The following is a 21,552-nucleotide window of genomic DNA, read 5'->3' on the forward strand; positions in this document are numbered from 1 at the left end:
CAGATTAGGTCAGATTTGGCTCTAACTTTTAGACCTGATTCACTAGCAAGTGTAGCAAGACACGAGAGATTAAAAAAAATTTGTAACAAGACACGACCCAAAAACGAACCAAATCCGACCCAATTACACCCTTATTCACGTAATAGAGCCATGAAGGTGATCCCACTTTCATGCAAAGTGGGACCGATAACCGGATCCTCATCACGGGAACTCACGCACCAAAGGGTGGGAGATGGTGGTGCGTCCAAGATATATGAGGGAGCGGCTCCTGCAACGAATCCTCTTTACGATTCACCCTGGTTACCATATTGGCCAATGACGTTTGCCGATATAACGTCGCTTTTTTACCTGTCACTGGGTCCCACAATCACCAAGATCCGCATCTGGAACCCGACCCATAAATAAGGCTTTCCCCTTCCCTGGGCTGTGCGTAAGATCGACGCTTCAGAAGGAAAGAGAATCCCATTTCTCCTTTGAAACCAAACAAGCTAGAAGAAGAAGAAGAAGAAGAAGAAGAAGAAGAAGAAGAAGAAGGAACGATGGATCTCTCTGAAACCCTATCAGTAGGTGAAGGCTCAGAGTTCGTCCAGAACGTGGTGTTCATGAGGCACGGCGATCGGATCGACAACTTCGAACCGCTGTGGCTGCCGAACGCCGCCCGACCGTGGGATCCGCCGCTCACCGACGCCGGGAAGACCAGGGCGTGGTGCACCGGCAAGAGGATCAGGAGGGAAGGGTTCCAGATCCACCGGGTCTTCGTCTCCCCTTTCCTTCGGTGCCTCCAGACGGCCGCCGAGGCCGTCGCCGCGCTCTGCGCCGTTGTCGACGACCCGGCGGAGATCACCAGCCAGAATGCCGTCATCGATCCGTCCAGGGTCAAGGTAAGAGACCTTTATTGCGGGTTAGGGTTACGGGTTTTGTGGAGTTGTGATGTAACTCGTTGAGGTTTTCCTTCTTTTTCCTTTCTTTGTTTTCCCTTTCCTTAGTTAAATCTGGTGTTAAGGTTTTTAATTTGAGGAATTTGATGTTGATGTTTTTTCTAGGTTGTTATGATGATTGGTTTGTTGTAAGAGTTTGTTTGGATTCGGGAAAATTAGTGGAATTTGGAATCCTATTCCACTGAATTCTTCTTTGTGGTTGAAAAATAAGTAAAGGATTTACTGGAATTGGATTCCGGCTCCACCGCGTTCCCTCAACGGAAACGGACCCTCAAAAGATGATTTTGAATGGCTCTCAATTGATGGAATGCTATAATGGCCCTTGTGTTGATCAAGGTTCAAAATCAGGCGAGTGCATTGCTGAGTTTCTCATTAGGCCAAGGAAAAATGTGAAGAAATTGGAATTAAGGATTGTATTGAATGAAATGGAACAGAACAGTCTGTATACTCCTTTGCTGATTTATCTAGTTGATTTTAATGTTGAAATTTGGGCTTTGAAGGATTTTATTGGTTAAAAAGTGCTTAGTTGTGAAGATCAGGGTTCAGCTGGCTGGTTGTTTGATAGATTTTTTTTCAACGTTATTCCTAGGGAAAATTTTAAGGTTTTTATGGTTGGAAATTGCCGGTCCCAAGCCCGGATAAAGGAGGAGGGTTGCGGTAGGCCTGTGACAGCCAGCATAAAAACTTAGTCATACCCTATGAATATGAACCAATATGAGAATTTCGTTGGGGCGTTCCCTACTGAGCGACGCGCTGTACTCTATAGGCCCGGAGGCAGTGATAAATGGGCAAGGGTTGCTAGGTCGTCGCCCGGAAGCGACACGTCACACCGGCGCCTGGGTGTGGTGTCAAATAGGCAAGGGTTCCCTCATTTTGTTGGACGGGTGGGGGCAAAGAAGTTAGTCCAAGACCATAAAATTAGGTTAGCCACTTGGAACATAGGATCTTTAACTGATAAGTTGGTAGAGTTAGTAGATGTTATGTGTAGGAGAAAAATTGATATTTTATGTCTACAGAGACCAAATGGGTAGGTGAGAAAGCAAAAGTGATAGAACCTTGGGGATATAAGATTTGGTATACAAGAATAAATAGGAATAGGAATGGAGTAGGGATTGTTATGAGTCGTGAGTTTATAGATAATGTAGTTGAGGTCCGTAGGAAGGGTGATAGGATTTTACTTATTAAATTAGTATTAGGTACGAATATTATTAATATTATTAGTGTTTATGCACCTCAAGTAGGTTTAGATGATTCCATTAAGCGTCAATTTTGGGAAGATTTAGATGGAGTAGTACAAGGGATATCTTATGGAGAAAGGCTTTTCATCGGCGGTGACCTTAATGGGCATGTAGGCATTAGTAGGGATAGATTTGAGAGTATCCATGGAGGCTATGGTATAAGAGAAAGAAACGAAAGTGGAGAAAGGATTTTAGATTTTGGTTTGTCCTATGATATGATCTTAGCAAACACTTGGTTTAGGAAGAGGGAGTCTCACCTAGTAACATTTAAAAGTGGGGTTAATACGAGTCAGATAGATTTTTTCCTACTTAGAAAGAAAGATAGGGGTTGTTGCATCGATTGTAAGGTTATACCGGGAGAAAGTGTAGCTACACAACATAGAGTCTTAATTTTAGATCTTAGAATTAGACAATACCGTAAAAGGGATAAACATATGATAGATCCTAGAATTAAGTGGTGGGCACTGAAAGAAGCTAAACAAGGAATGTTTGTAGAGCGTGTAGTTAAGGAAGTTGATTGGTGTCTCGAGGAGGATTCAAAATCTATGTGGAATAAGATAGCGGGTGGCATGAGAAAGGTGGTTAAGGAGGTATTGGGTGAATCTAAAGGCGGTGCACCGCTAGGTAAGGATACATCGTGGTGGAACGAGGATGTCAAATTAGCTATTAAGGTTAAAAGAGAGTCTTATAGAAATCTAAGTAAAAATCATGATAATGAGAATTTGGAGAAGTATATGATAGCAAAGAAGGAAGCTAAAAAAGTAGTTCGGAACGCGAGGGATAAGGTATATAAGGAGGTTTATGACAAGTTGGATACCAAAGAGGGTGAGAAGGATATTTATAGGCTTGCAAAGATGAGAGATAGGAAATCGAGGGATCTGGGTATGGTTAGATGTATCAAAGATGAAACGCAAAGGGTTTTAGTCAAAGATGAGGAGATTAAGGAGAGATAAATTATTTTGATAAGCTATTTAATGAAAATCATGCTTAGGATCTTGGAGACTTTTCAATTCCTTTTCACGAGATGAATCGTGACTTCATGCGCAAGATTCAAAAGAAAGAAATTGTAGAGGTTTTGAAGAAAATGAAATCAAGAAGGGCAGTTGGCCCAGATGGTATACCTATCGAGACTTGGAAATGCTTGGGAGAGAAAGATTTAGAATGGTTGACAAATCTTTTTAACAAGATTTGGCGGACAAATAAGATGCCTAATGAGTGGAGGAAGAGTACTTTGGTGCCTCTATATAAGAATAAGGGTGATATACAAGATTGCACAAACTATCGTGGTATAAAACTCATGAGTCATACTATGAAACTTTGGGAGAGGGTGATTGAGTCTAGGTTGAGGAAGATTGTCATGATATCGGAGAATCAATTTGGTTTTATACCTGGAAGATCAACTATGGAAGCTATACATCTTCTTAGACAATTTATTGAGAGAAATAGAGAGAGGAACAAAGATTTGCATATGGTTTTTATTGATTTGGAGAAGGCTTACGATAGAGTACCTAGGGACGTTCTCTGGTGGACAATGATGAAGAAAGGTGTTTCTCTCAAGTACATTAGTATAATTAAAGATATGTATGAAGGAGTAGTAACCAATGTCCGCACTTGTGGAGGGGTGACTACCAATTTTCCTATAACGGTTGGGTTACATCAAGGACCTGCTTTAAGCCCTTTCCTATTTGCTATAGTGATGGATGAGCTTACGAGATCAATTCAAGAAAATGTGCCGTGGTGTATGTTGTTTGCTGATGATATTGTTTTGATTGATGAGTCTAGAGCTGGGGTTAATGCTAAGTTAGAATTATGGAGACAGACATTGGAAGCAAGAGGTTTTAAGTTGAGTAAGAGTAAGACAAAATACATGGAATGTCGATTTAGTAAGCAACGAAGTAGTGATGGGAGTGTAGTGAAGCTTGGTGAGCACGAAATACCGGTGGATGATTCTTTCAAATATTTGGGATCTATCATTCAAAAGTATGGAGAAATTGATGGAGATGTAAATCATAGGATAAAGGTTGGGTGGATGAAATGGAAGAGTGCAACTGGAGTGTTGTGCGATCGTAGAATGCCATTGCGGGTGAAGGAAAAGTTTTATAGGACGACTATTAGGCCTGCTTTACTATATAGTACGGAATGTTGGGCTGCCAAGAGACATCATATTCAAAAAATGAGTGTAGCTGAGATGCGTATGCTAAGATGGATGTGTGGAAATACAATAAAAGATAAGATTCGGAACGAGGAGATACGTAAGAAGGTAGGCGTTGCACCCATTGAAAATAAGATGAGAGAGAATCGTTTACGATGGTTTGGACATATTCAACGAAGGCCTAATGATGCTCCAGTTAGAAGGATGGAGAAATGGGAAAATATATTAGTTAAAAGAGGTCGGGGTAGGCCTAGGAAGACATGGATGGAGGTGATAAGAAAGTATATGAATGCTTTGAACCTCACCGAGGACATGGCATTGGATAGAAATGAATGGAGGAGAAGGATTCATGTGGAAGACCCATAATGATTTTCTTTGTTGGTTCATATCGCCGACCCCAATTGTTTTGGGATGAAGGCGTAGTTGTTGTTGTTGTTGTATGGTTGGAAATTGGATGGGTCCAGTTAGTGATCATTGAATTGATGTAGGCCGGATGGTTGAGAACGAATCCTTTTAGCACTCTGTCTTGCTAGAAGTTGGCTTTAGAAGTTTAAAAGTCGGTTTTGGCCAAGGTCGTTGCTCAAAGATGAAAAGCCAGAGCTTTGAATGGTTTGGTGTACACTGTACAATAATATACTGTCATGATCTCACAGCAGACTTGTTAGGTGTTTAAGAAAAGGTTCATAATCCAGAGGGTTAATCATTTCAATGCATGTGAATTAGATGGAATGCCTAAGAAACTATTCATCCTAGGTTAAGATTAGGACAGAAGTAGGATCCATGCAGTTGGATATTGAATAATATATACTGCGAACTTTGTATTAGGTAAAAGGCTTGGTTGTGGATGAGTAAGGCTGGAGATAATGTCATTGAGTTTCATCTTTGTGATAGCTTAGCCAATTCCAGGTCAAAGAGTTTAGGCTTTGAGAGAAGATCGAACTTAAACAAGGTGATCCGTTTTCTGATGTGGTCTTCTTGATGCTTTGGAGTTTGAGTCGAAATGAGGTTTGATGAAGATTAGATGGAAAATGATGCTCATCTACTGCAAGTTATTATTTTGTTCATTGTCAATTATTGCTATTTATTGAACTGAGCCTTTTGATTAGGGTTTGGAGTTCATCGAACATTTTTTATTCATTTAACTACTAAGAGATTCCATTCTGAAGCTCTTCTTCTTCTTTTTCTTGTGACTGTGTCGTGATCATGATTATTGTGGGTATACTTTGCAATTAATGCATAGTGGTGCTCTTGCTCCAATTATTTGGTGTAGTTTTCTATAATTTGCAATGATTTCTAGCTGTGCTGTTATATGGATTTATCCAAGTTCTTGGTTGTGATTAGGAATCAGTTTTCTTGGTGATGATTTTTAAGGTTGTATCCTTTTCAAAGGAATTGTAGATGAGATGATATTGTGTATGATTAATCTATTCTTACATTCAGAAATCAGAATATTACTTGCAATTTTGTTTTAAGCAAGTCCAATGATGACTTTTCATATTGCATTGTTGTTGGAATATATGTGCTTTGTTTTTCTAAATGCAATTCTTGGATCTAGATCCATTTTAGAATTCAAATTTTATTTTGTTTCCACTGCTATAGTCGCAAGTATTTGTTGATATATACTGCTTATATGAGTGAAGACCTAAACATTATGATGAAATGTCTGGAATTGACCACAGAAACGAGCTTATACTAGTAAGCAACTACAGTGATTTTGGCATTGTTAACAAAATAAGATTATTATCTTTGGACTACATTTAATAGGCTAAAAATATTCAGAAAAGAAGCCAATTCATTTATGATCGTTGAGATCAATTATGTGGTCTACTGCCAGGCTAAACATGTTTCTCGACTTAGTGAATTACTGGAAGTTGCACTCGAGCAGATTTCTACAGTTCTGGCATGAACTTTTGACATCGTCTGGGCAATTTGCCTTGCTTACAGGTTTCAATAGAATATGGACTCTGTGAGATAATGAGCAGGGAAGCAATGATTGAAGCTCCACCGAAAGATGGGAAGTGGTTTCTTGACATTTCCCAGATCGAAGCCATTATACCAGCTGGGACAATGGATCACTCAGTAGAGCCTGTGTACCATGAGGTTTTCTTTTGTATTTTTTTCTTTCTTTCAAGCATTGGTTCTCTACTTGTAATTTCATCTCTCATTTAGCTCTTGAACAGATTTAGAAAATGGGGCTTGACTAGAGGAGAACTTGGGTGATTTAGAAAATGCCAGGTTTGAAGGTGATGGTCTAGAATAGGCTTTAAGACAAATCCTAACCTGACGAATAGGAATCTCCTAATTCAGGGCTGATTAAGTCTGAATATCTCGGATGTCATGTGATCGAACAGCGCAGGGTGTCAAGTAACAGTAGAATTGTATTATAGGTAGTTCAGGAACCAATTTTATTTCGATTCTGCAATAGAATCTTTGGGCTGAGTTTGCAGTTTTGCATGGAAGAATTTGAATGCTATTGAGGGCTTACCCCAACATTTTCTTGTGAAATTCTTGCAGCCGCCGAAGTGGGAGGAAGAAGTAACAAGTGCAAGGGAGCGATATAGGAATGTAATTGTTGCTCTTGCAGATAAATATCCTCGAGAAAATCTGTTGCTTGTCTCGCATGGTGAGCGATCTGTTTTTCTGCTTGTTATGCACTTGGTCTTGCTTCTCTCTCTCTCTCTCTCATTTGTTGCCCATTTGTGTGCAGGTGAAGGAGTTGGGGTTGCTGTTGCTGCATTCAAGAAGGGCACGGTTGTATATGAAGTAGATTACTGTGCCTATTCACATTTGCAGAGGAAGGTAACATGGACCTCGGCGCAGCAGTGTACTGCTGGAGAGCTCCAGGTTGTTACCAAAAATGCGCAAACCGGCATCGGATTTATGTCTCCAGAGTAACTTATTCCCCTCCTGCAACAAGTATCTGATATTGCAGATTCTTGTTTTTAGCAGTATAACCTCACGAATTTGACAGCGTAACATATTGTTAGGAGGACTTGTGCTTAAAGATGACAGCATGCAATGGTTCATTCCTCAATTACCTGGTTTCTAGGCAAAACGTGGAAGTAGGGGTAGGATTGAAGTTGGAGTTCGAGAAACTTATCATATTCCCAGAACTGGCAAGCGTTAAACATGTTTATGTGATAGTTTTTCTCACGTTTCTTTTATTTGAAGTGATTGGTATCTTCTTTTTTTCTCTCAAGCATCTTTGGCCCTTGAAGGGCACACATGACAGTGTGAAACAAGAGATGAAAATTTTGCAAATACAAAAGATAGGACCTTTTCAAGCCATTCCAAACAAGTGAAATAATCTCTAATTCTCATCTTACGGCGTTCATCCCTAAGCCTTTTTCTAACGTACTCCAAGCCATCGTGTATAGTAGTTCTAAAAATGTGAATTCCACAGCATGATAGACTATAGAACTTCATTTGATTTGTTTTCCATATCTAACCTGTGGAAACCCGCAACGGGTTCTAGAGACATAGTCGTCAGCCAGACGCTGAAAATGCCTGCAGGAATCGAACTCTGACTGCCCTGACAACCAATTCCCTTTCCAACTATGCTAACTTCTTTGGAGTCAAACTTCATTTGATTGAACATCATGAATACTTGAAGCCAAATCGAGATTTAGGAGTAAGAATACTCTTGAAGAGCTTCCCTTTGGTGTTAAAGGGTGTAACCAGTTCTGCAGGCACTGCTTATTCATCCAATATCCAAATTCAGGCTCTCAAAAGCATAGTTACTAAGAAGCATGCATGAAGCAGAAGCAGGAAAAGTAGTGTTAAAAAGTAGTATGAAGCACGAACCGAGATTTGTTTTGAAAGCGATTATGGAAATGTGTGAAAAGCGAAAAATAAAACGTGAAGGAAAACAAGTGGGAACCAGGTGGAAAGCGAAAAAAAAAACGAAAAAATAAATAATACAACAAAAGTTAAAAAAAAACAAGAACAAGACAAAAGAGAGTGATAAATGAAAAAAGTGAGGTAGGGAATAGGCATGCACAACGAACCAAGCTGGCGACGGTTAAGACTCGTTAGAGCGCTCATATGTTCTGTAAATGAGCCGAGCTTATACCTTGGCCTAAGGCTCGGAAGTTGGAAGAGGGTGGAAAACGAGGGGAAAATGAAAAATAAATAAATAATAAAACCAAATTTAAAAAAGCAAGAAAGAAAGAGAGAGAAGCAAACTGAAAATGATGCAAGAGGGAAGTCACTTGAAAAGTGGGAAGCACTCTTCCCATAAATGGAAAGCAAGTTTCTCCCACTTTCCCCTTTTGAGAGAGAAGGGGGAAGCGTGGTGTTTTCCACTTCAGAAACACGCTTCCCACAGTAACTATGCCCAACACCACGAAAAAAGTTTCTCATTTTCTCTAGTAACATTTTAATTTGAAAATAAGTACATTTTCAAGCCCAGGGGTGAACTATCACATTGTTGGCATTCTTTGGCATTTTCACTCACCTCTGCTCTTTTACCATGACCTCGACAACATTGGACAATGTTTCTCACACATCAACTTGCATTAGCCCATGATTGCAAGTGGTAAAAAATTTCACAAAAAATTGAATACTTATAATATCATATGAAAAGCACGAGACGGCTTGGAAAAAACTTTCATTACCATTTCTCCATCTTTGTAGGTGGAGAAATTTTACATGTCTGCGGATCTGAAAATCATACCAAAAAAGTGAATTTTTTAGAGTACATGACCATGACAAGACTTGTTTAAAAATTGAAAGGAGAATAGTGTGGATGTCTCACAATTGAATTACATTTCGTTCCATAATTCTATGCTGAGTGATGCTTTTCAGTAGCTTTGCAGTTTGCAGTTGTGTATTCGTCCTTTGCAGCCAAGCTGGGAATTGACTCCCAATGGTGGGGATGCAAATGGATTGGATCCAGGATGTAGGTTTTGCAAATTTCTGCTGTTCCGGATCGGACAGGATCTGATACCCCAAATGCATTTAGCTGTTCCGGGTCTGAACCGTTTGCACCCCTACCCAATGGCATTCAAAGTTTGAATCGTGCCACTTAGGATCATTAGATTTGTTATACATTGTGATATTTCACATTTTTGATAGATGATTATGACAGCCGTATACCACGATGCCACATTGTCCATGGCCATTGCCAACGGTTGTGAGTTGTGACAGCGTTAAAAATGCGCACGATGGTAAATATAATCCTAAAATTGGAACATCTTTCGCAGTTCTATTAGATTATATTAATGTAAAATGAGTGTAAAATTAGCCAAAACATCTGGAGTTTTGAACCACAAGGACTACTACAGGTGAAGAAAATTAGAATCAATATAAAGAAACCACACAAACTCCAGAGATCAACAAATTCGACCTATGCATAGATTCACAATCAGGAACTAAAAATTAGCCATTTCAAATAATAATGCCATACATTTTGCAACTAAACAATAAATGAAATTGGGTAAAACTCAATATATTAAATGATAATACCTGTTAGCATCTATGAATATAACAAATTGATGAATTAGATAACAATAATTGTACAAACAGTTCAGTTTTAGAGGTAATAATTTTGAGTTTCAATTTCAGATGGTGGGCAGACAGTATATTCACCCTGACATTCTAGTCCATTATGGCTGAAAAATGCAAACTCATCATTTTTGTGCTCCCTCAAGTATCTGACAGGCTCATGCATAAGAGCTTTATCAACCAGTATAAACCAGGTGCAGTTTCTGAGACGATTATGTCATTGTTATTGCATGAACACCATTTTCTATAAATTTGAGAAAAGAACCAATAAGAAGACAAGATACAAATATTCCTCCAATCTCTGAGTTGCGTTGCCTTGAATTGGTATTACATCATAGTATGAAGTGAATGCCTCAGTGCTGAAATATTATGCTACTATAAAAATCCATTCCACTGTTCAAATCCAAGAAGTTCTATATTGCCTTCCAAACAAGTATATCAGAAGTGAATTGTCTTGTGGAATTAAAAGGAACATACAAAATGCCTTGAAATGCTGACAATTCATGCAGTTACTGAATATTATCACCTGTTTTCACCAGAGATAGTTAATGCAAACAGCAATCGAAGATGCACCTGAAGCATTAGTAGCAGGCATTGGCCCACATAAGACCAAAGTTTACCCTGTAGTTACTGAATGCTATCAACTGTTCACATTAGAGACAGTGGAAAGCAGTAAAAAGATGTACCTGAAGCAGACATTCATTCCCATCAAACTAATGCTTTTCCACCACAAACAGATCCCCGCCATCAGCAACGCGTTCTTGAGCTCCGAGACCTGATTGCTGAACCCGCTGTGCGGAGCGAACCACAGGTACTTCTCCCCAGGAGTGAGGGGACCTAGGGCTTTTCCGGCATCCCCGCATTGCGAATTTGGGCCTTGGAGTTTGCCGGAAAAGAAGAACGGTGGGTTCGAGAAACGGAAGGCGACGACGATCAGGAAGGAGAATAGGAAGAGGGGAGCTAGGAGCTTGCAGAGCCTGGATTTGAGGAGGGAAGTTAGGGTTAGGGTTTTCTTCTTTGTCTGGTTTCTGGTGGAATTGGAAAGAGGCATCCTCCGTTCTCACGAGTTCTTTCTTCCTCTGCGTGAATCTCGGTGAAGGCGACACTGCTACTACAGACTAGTATGGTGTAACCGGTTGGGCTTCAGGTCGATTTTTATCAGACCCCCGAACCAATCTAATTCGAGTTCGGGTACAATTAGCAATTATAGATTCATATAAGTTAACGGTTCGGATATGTGGCTGGTCAGGTAAAATCGGGTCGGATCTTTGATATACTTGTTTTGATTCGGATCGACTTCGGGTTTAGATATGGCCGAAAAAAGTAGACCGATATAGGTTTATGAGTTCGGATTTTAGCTCGAATCTTGATATGATTGGTATTCTAAACCAAATCACGCACCCATTGCCCAAAACTAACTGCTGCTACTATCTATGATGGCATGTGCAGATCGGATTATCTTGACACGATTCGATATATGAATCAGAATTTTCTTGGGGCTCGTCACTCACCACAGGGTGTCAATGGGTTAACCCGGATCTGACCCGTACCAAACTCTATAGGGCCAGTGTTTGGTGATAAACAAGTTCAATTAGAATCCGAGTTAGAATCGAAGGGTTCCATTAATATATAGAACCGGGTATGATTTGTGAATTTTTATACCAGACCTAGTCCCGACCCGACTAAGATCTGCAAATTTTCAGTATAAAAAATAAAATATATTATTTGATTATGTATGATTCGGGTCTGGTTCATGAAATCCTTATAGGATCCAGGTATGGTTTTTATTATAGTGTGACATTTTGGACCTGGGTTCGAACATGATACCAAACCCGGCTCCATTTTAAATCAGATCTGGGTTAGGTCTCAGCTGAGTTGGAACCAAACCCGACTGGTTGCGCAAATGAAAAGCAATCGGGTCAAGAATCCATATCCGTCTGCTCACGAAAACCTTCCGCAATTTCGTCATTTCACAATCAGCCTTAAACCTGCTAAAATTGTTGCTTGATTATTGAATCTCACAAAAGTCAAGTCTTTCGAGATCTTATACAGAGTGTTGGCAAGATATTATTTCTTCCACAAGTTATCCAAAAACATCCGGTGAAATTCCATGGTTTTGCGTCAGCTCGATGCAATGGCTTGATTACTGCGAGACCATATTGTCACCCATCCATTTTCCAAAACAGTCAGTCGGAGCAAAATTTACGATCAAGTTTCCGGTGTCGGAGAAGAAGGGCGGGATATATAAAGGCCAAACTTTAACCCTCAATTCGGATGACGTTCTCACTCTTCTCTCCTCAGACTCTCTCATCTTTGACGACGGCGAAGAAGAAGAAGAAGAAGTGAAAAAAGATGGACGCCTCTCTCCTTTCAATCTCTTCCTCTTCTTCACCTCCTCTTCTCTTCTCTCCCTTCACCCGGAACTCTTTCCTCAAGAGAAGCCCTAATTCCCTCCCTGTTTTCTCCGCAACCCGACGTTTCAGACTCTCCATCACCCGCAATTCGTCCTCCGCAACGTCGGAGTCTCCGCCGGAGGAAAAAACCCCGTCGAGTTCCGGCATCTTCGGCGGCGAGCGGGAGCTCTCCGGCTTGCAGAAGCTCGTCGATGCTGTTCCTCCTTCGGCGCGGTACGCGGGCTCGGTTTTCGTGGTTGCTGGCGCCCTTGCTGCTGGCTACGCGCTAGGGTCTCGAGTCAAGGGGACACTAGCCGCTGGTATCGGTGGCGCTGTCGCTCTCGGGGCTGTTGGCGGAGCGGCGGCCTTTGCGGTGAACTCGGCGGCGCCGGGAGCCGCGGCGGTGAGTTTGCATAATACGGTGGCGGGTTGTGGTGATCCGGGGTCTTTGAAGAGGGAGGACATCGAGGAGGTTGCGAGGAGGTTCGTTTCTTCAGCGAAATCTTCGTTTTTTCTTTCCTTCTCTAAGTTTGTTCACTGGGATTGTTGTTATTCGTCGTGGTTATGGTTGTTATATGGCTCTAAGTGTTGGTTTTCGATCCATTGTCTTGTTCTAAAATTTTTAGATATGGAGTGAGCAAACAGGATGAAGCGTTCAATGCAGAGCTTTGCGATTTATACAGCAGGTTAGTTTGATATATCTTTGCTATTTTTTAACTTCATTCTTTGCTAATTCCGTCAAAAAGGTCCATCATAGACATTAGGAATATTTTTTGTTTCGTTTGAGTTTATGGCTGGGTTGCTAATTGATTTTAGAAAGTAGCTGATGATCATTGACGGAACCAAACAATGTCAATGCAGTGTGAAACTTTTTTTGTCTTGTAATTTATGGAAATTTTGTTAAATCTCCGATTCTTCTTTTCTTCCATTTTTTTTAAATTTTTGGAGGAACTAGTTACATGCCCAGCCTGTACATGCGAAGATTATTCTGATATATTTGTGCAGTTATCCAGAAGCAAACCTGGTTTGAGTTGGATACCAATTGAAAATTTGTGACCTCATTATTTAATACTAATTTTGTTTCCTTTGGTAAAGTGTTGTTTGCATAGTGTTCCCTCTACCTCTCTCATGACTAGGCTGCTAGCAAAATTTTCTATAGCAATGTCTAAGCTAATTTTGGATAACAATCATCTATACGTTTATCCATTCTGCTAATTGTCCTCTATTACCATTATGTCGCTTACTTCATTCAGGTTTGTGTCATCTGTCCTTCCACCTGGGAGTGAAAGTCTTCGAGGTGATGAAGTTGACAAGATTGTCAAATTCAAAAATGCTCTGGGCATTGATGACCCTGATGCAGCTAATGTGCATATGGAGGTACCTTTTGGCTAATGTCGTTCTACTTACTCCTTTGGAAATGCTCTTATAGTTGGTGATTGCAATTCCTTGTGATGCTTATAGATAGGAAGACACATCTATAGGCAGAGACTGGAAACTGGGGATCGTGATGCAGACATTGAACAACGCCGGGTAGAATGTTGATGGCATGATGTACTGATGTGATTTTTTCTGGGAAAAGCAAATACTGGTGCCTGACCATCAGTCCATGTTCCAGTGCAGGCATTTCAGAAGTTGGTTTATGCTTCTAATCTAGTGTTTGGAGAAGCTGCAACGTTCCTTTTACCATGGAAACGTGTTTTCAAGGTCACCGATGCTCAGGTACATGGAATTTGTTTTCCACTGGATCAACAATTTTTTCTTAGTCATTATTTGATTCATTGATTGACTTCTGTCTTTACAATTAAATACACTTTCTTTATTTCTGAGAATTCTAAAAGGAAATCCATGTTTTTTTCCAGAAAAAGTGTTGTTTTGAACTCTCTCTCTCTCGCTTTTCCTTTTTGCAGTTCTCAAATAGTTTTTTCTTAAAATCAACAAGTTAAAATTAAACCTTGGTAGTTGAGTCAAGTTGGATTTGAGTTTCTTTATGAAGATGATGAGTTGTATAAACTTTCATGAATGAGGGTTGGTTGAGTTACTATTTTATATGGACTCTTCAACCAGCCAGCCTTGTCCTCTCCTGGCACTTGGGGACATTGACACTGACATCTACACTTCTAGAAACTATAATTGTTTAGTTATCTGAATATTATGGCTTTACTGTTTTACTTTTTGGATTTAGGCATGTTTGTCATGGCAGTTTCATTAATTTTGTCTAAAACTGCAAGTGTTATAATGACTTCATGTTGAGACCATATCTTTATATTCTATTTGAATGAACTAAAGAAAACTAGTGAATAAACAAATGGTATTGTATTGATTTTTAGACTCATATCATACTACTGATTTGGCACATTCTCGCTTTGTAGTTCAAAGTTCCAAACATGTCTTAATCTTTTGGATCTGCATGAATGCGTGTGTGCCTGCATGCATGCCAGCTCCATACCCATTGATTGACAACCATATGATTTTTTAGGTGACATTGGTCGGTATGTATTTTGACTCATCTGTAAAGCTTTTCAGGTTGTTTTGAAAGACATAAATTTTCTTTCTAATAAAAAAATTGTCAAAATATTTTCACAGTAGAGGAAAGTTGCTATTTTCAGCGATTAGCATTTTGCAAACAATCATTTTCATTAATCTGTTTTTGCCAGACTTTGGTATAATAGTATGTAATAAAATGTTCTGTATAGTACAGCAAATGCGAATGGTTGAAGATGCTGCATAGGAATAATACATACTTCTTATCAAGTAATTTATACAAGTTATATTTACCATGTGGACTTTTCTGTGATGCATTCAAAAGAAAGTAGGAAGAGGGTATACGAGTGGAAAGGGCTACGGCTACAGGAAGTAGAGAGTAGGTGAGAGAGGGATGTCAAAAATGAATCTTGTAATGTCCATTTAGACAAGAGGAAAGTGGCAGTGTGAGAAGTGCCAGATGGAAGAGAATCAATGAGTGAATGCTAGAGGTGGAAATAGAAACAGGAGATAAATCCACTTTTCTGGGAGAAAAACTAGTGGTTAATTGGTTATGTACATATATTATGTTAACTCTTCTATTAGCTTTTGTAATAGCTGTCATCTTATAAAGTCTTCTTTTGCCAGGTTGAAGTTGCTATTCGTGATAACGCTCAAAGACTGTATGCAGTGAAACTAAGTTCAATTGGCCGAGGTTAAAATCTAAATCCTTTAGCTTATTTTAAATTTGTTGTGTGAATTTTACATTTCTTTTGCTTTTTGAAGAGGCAAACTGAGCATGTGTTCATCTTATAAATAGGCAAGAGGATCGTAAACAAGCAAGCTCAATTTGACAAGCTCCAACCAAACTTGTTTCCGTTTACAATGTTTTTTCGTTCACAAAGATCCAAGTACTAGAGTAGTCATGCTTTTCTGTTTGCATTATGTGCTTTCTTGGGTTTGGAAGCATCTTCTATCTCAATTTGACAAGCTCCAACCAAATTTGTTTGCGTTTACATTTTGAGATTTGATTTGTGTTGTCATTTTGCTTTCAACGATTGCCTGGAATATCTAGTCTATTATTCAAAGTTCTGTGTGGAGCATGAGAACCATGTGATCTTTTGCTCAAGGTTCTGTAACTTTCAGCTTTACTCAGATAAGTTCTCTATTTGTCCATCTAATAATATTTTGAAGCTTCTGATCTTAAGATGTCAATGAGAAGCAGCTGATTGATTTGAGGGTGGCACAACAGCAATATCAACTTTCTGACGAGGTCAATTTCTCCTTTTGATTTCATTGAAGTGTTAAGGTGTAACACTCTTGTTTTATTCTACTTTGTGTTTTTCATTCTTTGAATTGTTTTTTGCAGATTGCTGCTGATTTGTTTAGGGAGCACACTAGGAAGCTTGTTGAAGAAAATATTTCAGCTGCACTTGATATGGTGAAGTCTAGATCAAGAAGCAAGTATGTTCACAATTCCTTTTCTTTATACATGAGTTGGAGGCCTGCGTACAAAAGAATTGCTTTAGTGTAATAAAACTGCACATTTCTTATTGATTTACACATTTATATCTGCACTTTAGTTTGATTGGTAGAGTCGCACCATCTTATCTCAATGTTCTTAGATTCAACTCTTTTAGGAGGATTATCCACCAGCTTGCCTATCAATTAAAAATGAAAAAGAAGCTAAACTTATGATTGATTGGGGACAATGCATGGTGATTACTTGAAATCTTTTTTTCCTGCAGTATTCTTTTTCGTTGTGTGACATGGGATTAATTCTTTGTTTTTGTCTTGGAAATGTAAAGCTTTATTCTTGTCTTTAATAATAGTAAAAAAAATCTTCCTGTTTCTTTAAAAAAAATGGAAATGAAAGTAATTAGTGCTTTTCCATTAGGATTTTGATCAGAACAATGTTTGATTTTGTCATCGAGAACACCTTGTAGCTGGGGACCATTCGGAAGTTTTGTATTGAATTCTTATGAAAACGTGAGGCTGAGAGGTTAGCCTGCTATGTCAAATAGACAGACATATCTTCCCTTGCTTTAGGCATCTTCCTGGTCTAAAGATGTGGTTAGTTTCATTCATGCATACTAACATGGATAAGAAAGATGGACATGCCTATATTCATCTTTTCAAATCTTTCTCACAACCTGTTCTATCTAGTGCCTCCAGCCCTCCAGTGTATACTTCTCAGTTCCCCATTGTCAAACATTTGTTGTTCCACAGATTGGTCGTTGCCACTAGGCACATGCAACTTTATAAAGAGTTAAAGACACATTTTATTAGTTCTTATCTTGTAAATATAAGACATCTTTTAGGGTGCTCCCTTATAGTTTATGGAGATGCTCTTTGTGGTGACAATTAATGCTCAAAACTGCCATGTTATTTCTAATTCTGTTAGAGGTAGAAAATGTGGTGAACTTGTCAAACATCCATTCACCATCCATACATACATACCCACACACTTGCACCCCAGAATGAGTTAGAAGAAAAACATATTCTGGGACTTGTCCAATTTGGTCATATCCTAATGAAATAACTTGAAAGGTCAGTGTCTTTCTTAAAGGACTAAAGTTCATTTGCGAACAAAACAGATTGGTCTATTAGGTCATGACTGAATTTTTTTTTCATCTTATATTGTCCCTCTTTGTCCTTGCTTTGATTTTTTCAGGTTTTCTGTAATTGTAATTAGGACTGTCCTAATAAAAAATATTTGTAACTGTATAATTTATATCATAGACAATAGAATAGTGATTCTGCAACCTTAGTTTGAATCTGCAATTTTCATACCAACAGTTTTGCAGTCTATACAATCAGTGATTTGTGATTAACATACGTGTTATTGGACAAGTACTGGTACGCTTTTACAAAATGGCAACACTCTACCTTGGCTTGGTTTATACTTTATACATGCAATAGACTAAATTGTTCTTTGAATGATAACGTCGGCCTTCAAAGTTCAAACAGGTTAATTCCAATATTTTCATTCTTTATCTTTGTATTTTATCGTACCTTGAATTACATGGTGGTATTTAACAGTTTGTACTATGTCAAGTTGTAAGTCCTATGCTATGTCACATGGGTGCGTGTGCAGGGGTGCAGCACTTTCAAAAAACTTGGGTGCGGGGGTGTGGCAAAAAAAAAATAAAAAATATATATATATATATATATATATATATATATATAAAGTCCAAAAGTTGGACATAAATGACCCTGGGTGCATTGACCGCACCCAGGGTTAGGTTGACCACACCGGGTGCCGCACGCGCACCCGCGTCGCGTCATGTCGACGTGGGTGCGGCACCCAGTTGGCCGAGTCCCTGTGACATAGGTCCTATGATAATAGAATAATGGGACTCTTACTCGAAATGCTTTGGAATTACTGCCTGTAGTCGTAATTACTCTTTCTTCTTAACAATGAATTTGCCCTCGGTCTGCTTGGGTGTTCATGGAACTTTATATTCCTATCATACTCGGTGTGATCTAATCTATCTTACCAATATCTGAGCTTATTGCATTTCAGGTTCCATTGTTTTATAAAAATTTTAATCTGTAATTCTTAAATGTTTGTCCGTCCAAGGTATTTTTAACTTCTAGGTATTAAGATATAACAGAAGCTGGATCTGGGTACTGGATCCAGTTCCAGATCCATATCATGCTATTTGGACCTGGATTTTGAATCCAGATCCAGATCCAATGTTCAGATCCAGCATACAGAGAGCCTGACGTGCTGTAGTTTCCTATTTGAATATGGTTTCTTATTTGTGTATGCCTCTTTGTGAGGTTTCCTATTTGTGTACAGTTTCCTATCTGTGTGTGCCTCTTTATCAAGAGGCTTGTTGTATTTGAGGACTGTATAACACAGTCTATAAATAAAGATCCACAGCACACGATATCTCCATTGGGAATTGTAGGAGCTGAAGGAATACAGCCCCCACAATATTGTCTCTCCTCCTTCGTAACTACTTTGGGCATCATATATGTATATGTTCCTTCATGGTATCAGAGTAGGAGTGTGTCTGATCACATCTATTGAGGTAAGTTCTAAGATATGTTGGTTTTCTGTCTCCCTATTTGCCTCTTTTCAGGATTCTTTAACCTCTGTCCATTGATTCTTCTCATCTTATTCTTCTTCTTCATCCTCTTTTCTTCTTTGAAAAATCAGTTCTTAACATCTTTCCCAATCTTGGCTGCTGTGGTTTGATTCTGTTAAATTATGTAATCAAACTTGTAATTTCGTATATATATTTTATATATATAAGGTAATACATATACATATATATAATATATGTATATGTATTTACCAATTATATATATAAAATATATATAGTCATAGTAAGGGTAGTTTAGGAATTTTACACATTCTTTTTTCAAGAATATGTTTTTTTTGTATTTTCTTTTTTCTTTTTCTTTTTGTATTTTTGTTTTTTTGCATTTAATGCATTGTACATGCATTGGGAGGGGCCCAACCCACTAGTCGTTGGACCCCTCCAACGGTCACAAATGTGACCGTTGGAGGGGCTCCAACGACTATGTGGAGCCCCTCCCAAGGCCTCCTCCAAGCCCTATTTATATGGGCAGCTCCTCTTGTATTTTCTTAAGGGATTTGGGATTATAGCCCAACCTCTTTGTGTTTATGAAACTTATGGGTGCAAGTGCACATTTGTGATTCGGTGTGTTGTGTTTGTTGTGCACAAGTGTTCTTGGGTGTGTATGTTCACACATTTATTCTTAAGGTTGTTGTGTTATCGACTAAAGTATCTTGTTGAAGATACTTTTACATGGTATCAGAGCAAGGTTGAAGAAGAAGAATTGCGACTCGCCTTCTTTTGCATTCCTCGGGAAGCGTGCCTTCAAGTTTTTTGAAATCAAAGAGGATCATCTTCTTCGAGCAATATTTTAGGAGCTCCTTTTGTCAAGAAAGACGCAAAAAGTAATTAAGGTACATACTATCTCTTGCATTCTTTCCTCTCTAATGGGCGAAAAAGACTCCCGTTTCTCTCTTGGGTTTAAGCTTAATGGCTCAAACTATCATGTTTGGGCCGGTAATATGGAAGCCCATATTAAAGGAAAGGGGCTTTGGGGTTACGTTTATGGATCCATACCGGAACCGGAACCCAAAATTACCATTGTTGAAGGAGGTGATATTAAGATTCTTGAAGGGGATGAAAGACAAAAGGCCCTTGAAGAGTATTCTAAGAAACATGATGATTGGGAAATGAAGAACTTCAAGATATTATCTTGGATTTTCTCATCCGTTGAGACCAAGATAAATGCCAACATCATCAAATTTAAAAGGGCTTCCGAAGCTTGGGTATATCTTGAGAAAATGTACACCTCAAGAGATCTATCCCACAAGTACTTTCTTCAAAAGAGGGCTTTGACTCTCCAACAAAATGACATGACCATTCGGGAGTACTTTGCCGAATTATCCTCTATTTGGGACGAGCTCGCAATTCTTGAACCTAAATGGAGTGGTGAGGCTATCGAATTAAGGCACAAACAACTTGAAGAAGACCGGTTCTTTAATTTTTTAAATGGCCTTAGACCCGAATTTGAACAAGTTCGGTCCTCTCTTCTCTCCGCCTTCACATCCCCCTAACTCGAAGATGTTATCACCAAGCTAAGTGGTGAAGAAACCCGTATGGGGATTGGCAAAAATAACCCTAGCATTCTTGTTACTTCTTCTACTCAAGAAGATGGTGAAATGGCTAATGCCGTGTCAAGACCGGGAAATAACATGAGGACCTATAGACCTCCTCATTTCAAGAATCAAGGTCAAGGAGGAAATGATCGGTATGGCAAAAGAGACTATAGCAAAGTAACTTGCTATCATTGTAAAGAACCCGGACATATCAAACCCTTGTGTCCTAAATGGAAGAAATTGATTGCAACGGCTATGGCATCTCAAGTTGAAGAACGACCCCCTTTATCAAGTGAGTCTCTTTCTCTTCAACAAATCGTGGAAGCTCTACAACCTCTTCTCAAGGGAGGAACTTCCGGAGCCGCTATGTCATCCTCTTCCCCCGGTAAGACATCTTGGCTTTTAGATTCCGGGGCATCCTTTCACATGACCCCTAGTTATTGCACTCTTTCAAATTTTTCTAAAAGTGCTTTTCCATCCTTTGTATCAACCGCAGACGGTACATCTCTTGAGATTAAAGGAATAGGTAATTTTGAAAAACAAGACTTCTTTGTTCCAAAAATTCGTTTTATCCCAAACCTTAACCTAAATCTTCTTTCCGTTTCCCAACTCTCGGACCATGGTTGCGATATAAAATTTTCTTCTAATAAATGTTGGATACAGGATCGCCAGTCCGGGAGATTGATTGGGGAAGGCTCTAGAAGAGGAGACCTCTACTACGTAGATTTTCTTCAAGTTCCCAAGAGTCAATTTTGCAACGTCGTCCAAAACAAAGACATTCATGTATGGCATAAGAGATTGGGTCATCCCAATATTGTTAAAATCTCGTACTTGCCTTTTATTAAACATCTTTGTAAAAGTGACTTTTTGTGTAATGAATGCATTCTTGGGAAAATGAAATGTTTGCCCTTTCCTCAAAGATCCATGTTTACGACAAAACCATTTGAAATTGTCCATTCCGATGTATGGGGACCGGCTCCGGTAATGTCTAAAGGAGGTTTTTCATATTATGTAATCTTTGTGGATGACTATACTAGGTTTTGTTGGATCTATTTCCTTAAACATAAACATGAAGTTTTTTCAACCTTTAAAAATTTTCACATGATGATTTCAAATCAATTCAATGGATCTTTAAAAATTTTTAGGTCTGACTCTGGAGGAGAATACCTCTCAAATGAATTTAAGGGTTATCTTGAAAATTTTGGAATTCTTCACCAAA

The 21,552-nt window shown here is 39.0% G+C and overlaps 2 protein-coding genes across 2 annotated transcripts in view; both read left to right on the forward strand.

The window, feature by feature from the left end:
* Window positions 1-421: 421 nt before the first annotated feature.
* LOC149813892 (uncharacterized) lies at window positions 422-7,550 on the forward strand. The gene is made up of 4 exons (XM_089992083.1): window positions 422-881; window positions 6,273-6,428; window positions 6,843-6,951; window positions 7,036-7,550. The coding sequence occupies exons 1-4, from the start codon at window positions 540-542 to the stop codon at window positions 7,221-7,223; spliced, it is 795 nt and encodes a 264-aa protein (XP_089848209.1). The 5' UTR covers window positions 422-539; the 3' UTR covers window positions 7,224-7,550.
* Window positions 7,551-12,104: 4,554 nt separating this feature from the next.
* TIC110 (translocon at the inner envelope membrane of chloroplasts 110) overlaps window positions 12,105-21,552 on the forward strand; it is a 36,043-nt gene continuing 26,595 nt past the window's right edge. The window contains exons 1-8 of the mRNA XM_089992085.1: window positions 12,105-12,709; window positions 12,853-12,912; window positions 13,480-13,603; window positions 13,688-13,756; window positions 13,847-13,945; window positions 15,335-15,401; window positions 15,895-15,959; window positions 16,056-16,150. Coding sequence (XP_089848211.1) covers window positions 12,186-12,709; window positions 12,853-12,912; window positions 13,480-13,603; window positions 13,688-13,756; window positions 13,847-13,945; window positions 15,335-15,401; window positions 15,895-15,959; window positions 16,056-16,150 — 1,103 coding nt within the window. The 5' untranslated portion in view covers window positions 12,105-12,185. The remainder of the gene's footprint in view (window positions 12,710-12,852; window positions 12,913-13,479; window positions 13,604-13,687; window positions 13,757-13,846; window positions 13,946-15,334; window positions 15,402-15,894; window positions 15,960-16,055; window positions 16,151-21,552) is intronic.

This window comes from Nuphar pumila, chromosome 16 (assembly GCF_984573655.1).
Source record: "Nuphar pumila chromosome 16, dmNupPumi1.hap1.1, whole genome shotgun sequence".
Taxonomy (NCBI): Eukaryota; Viridiplantae; Streptophyta; class Magnoliopsida; order Nymphaeales; family Nymphaeaceae; genus Nuphar; species Nuphar pumila.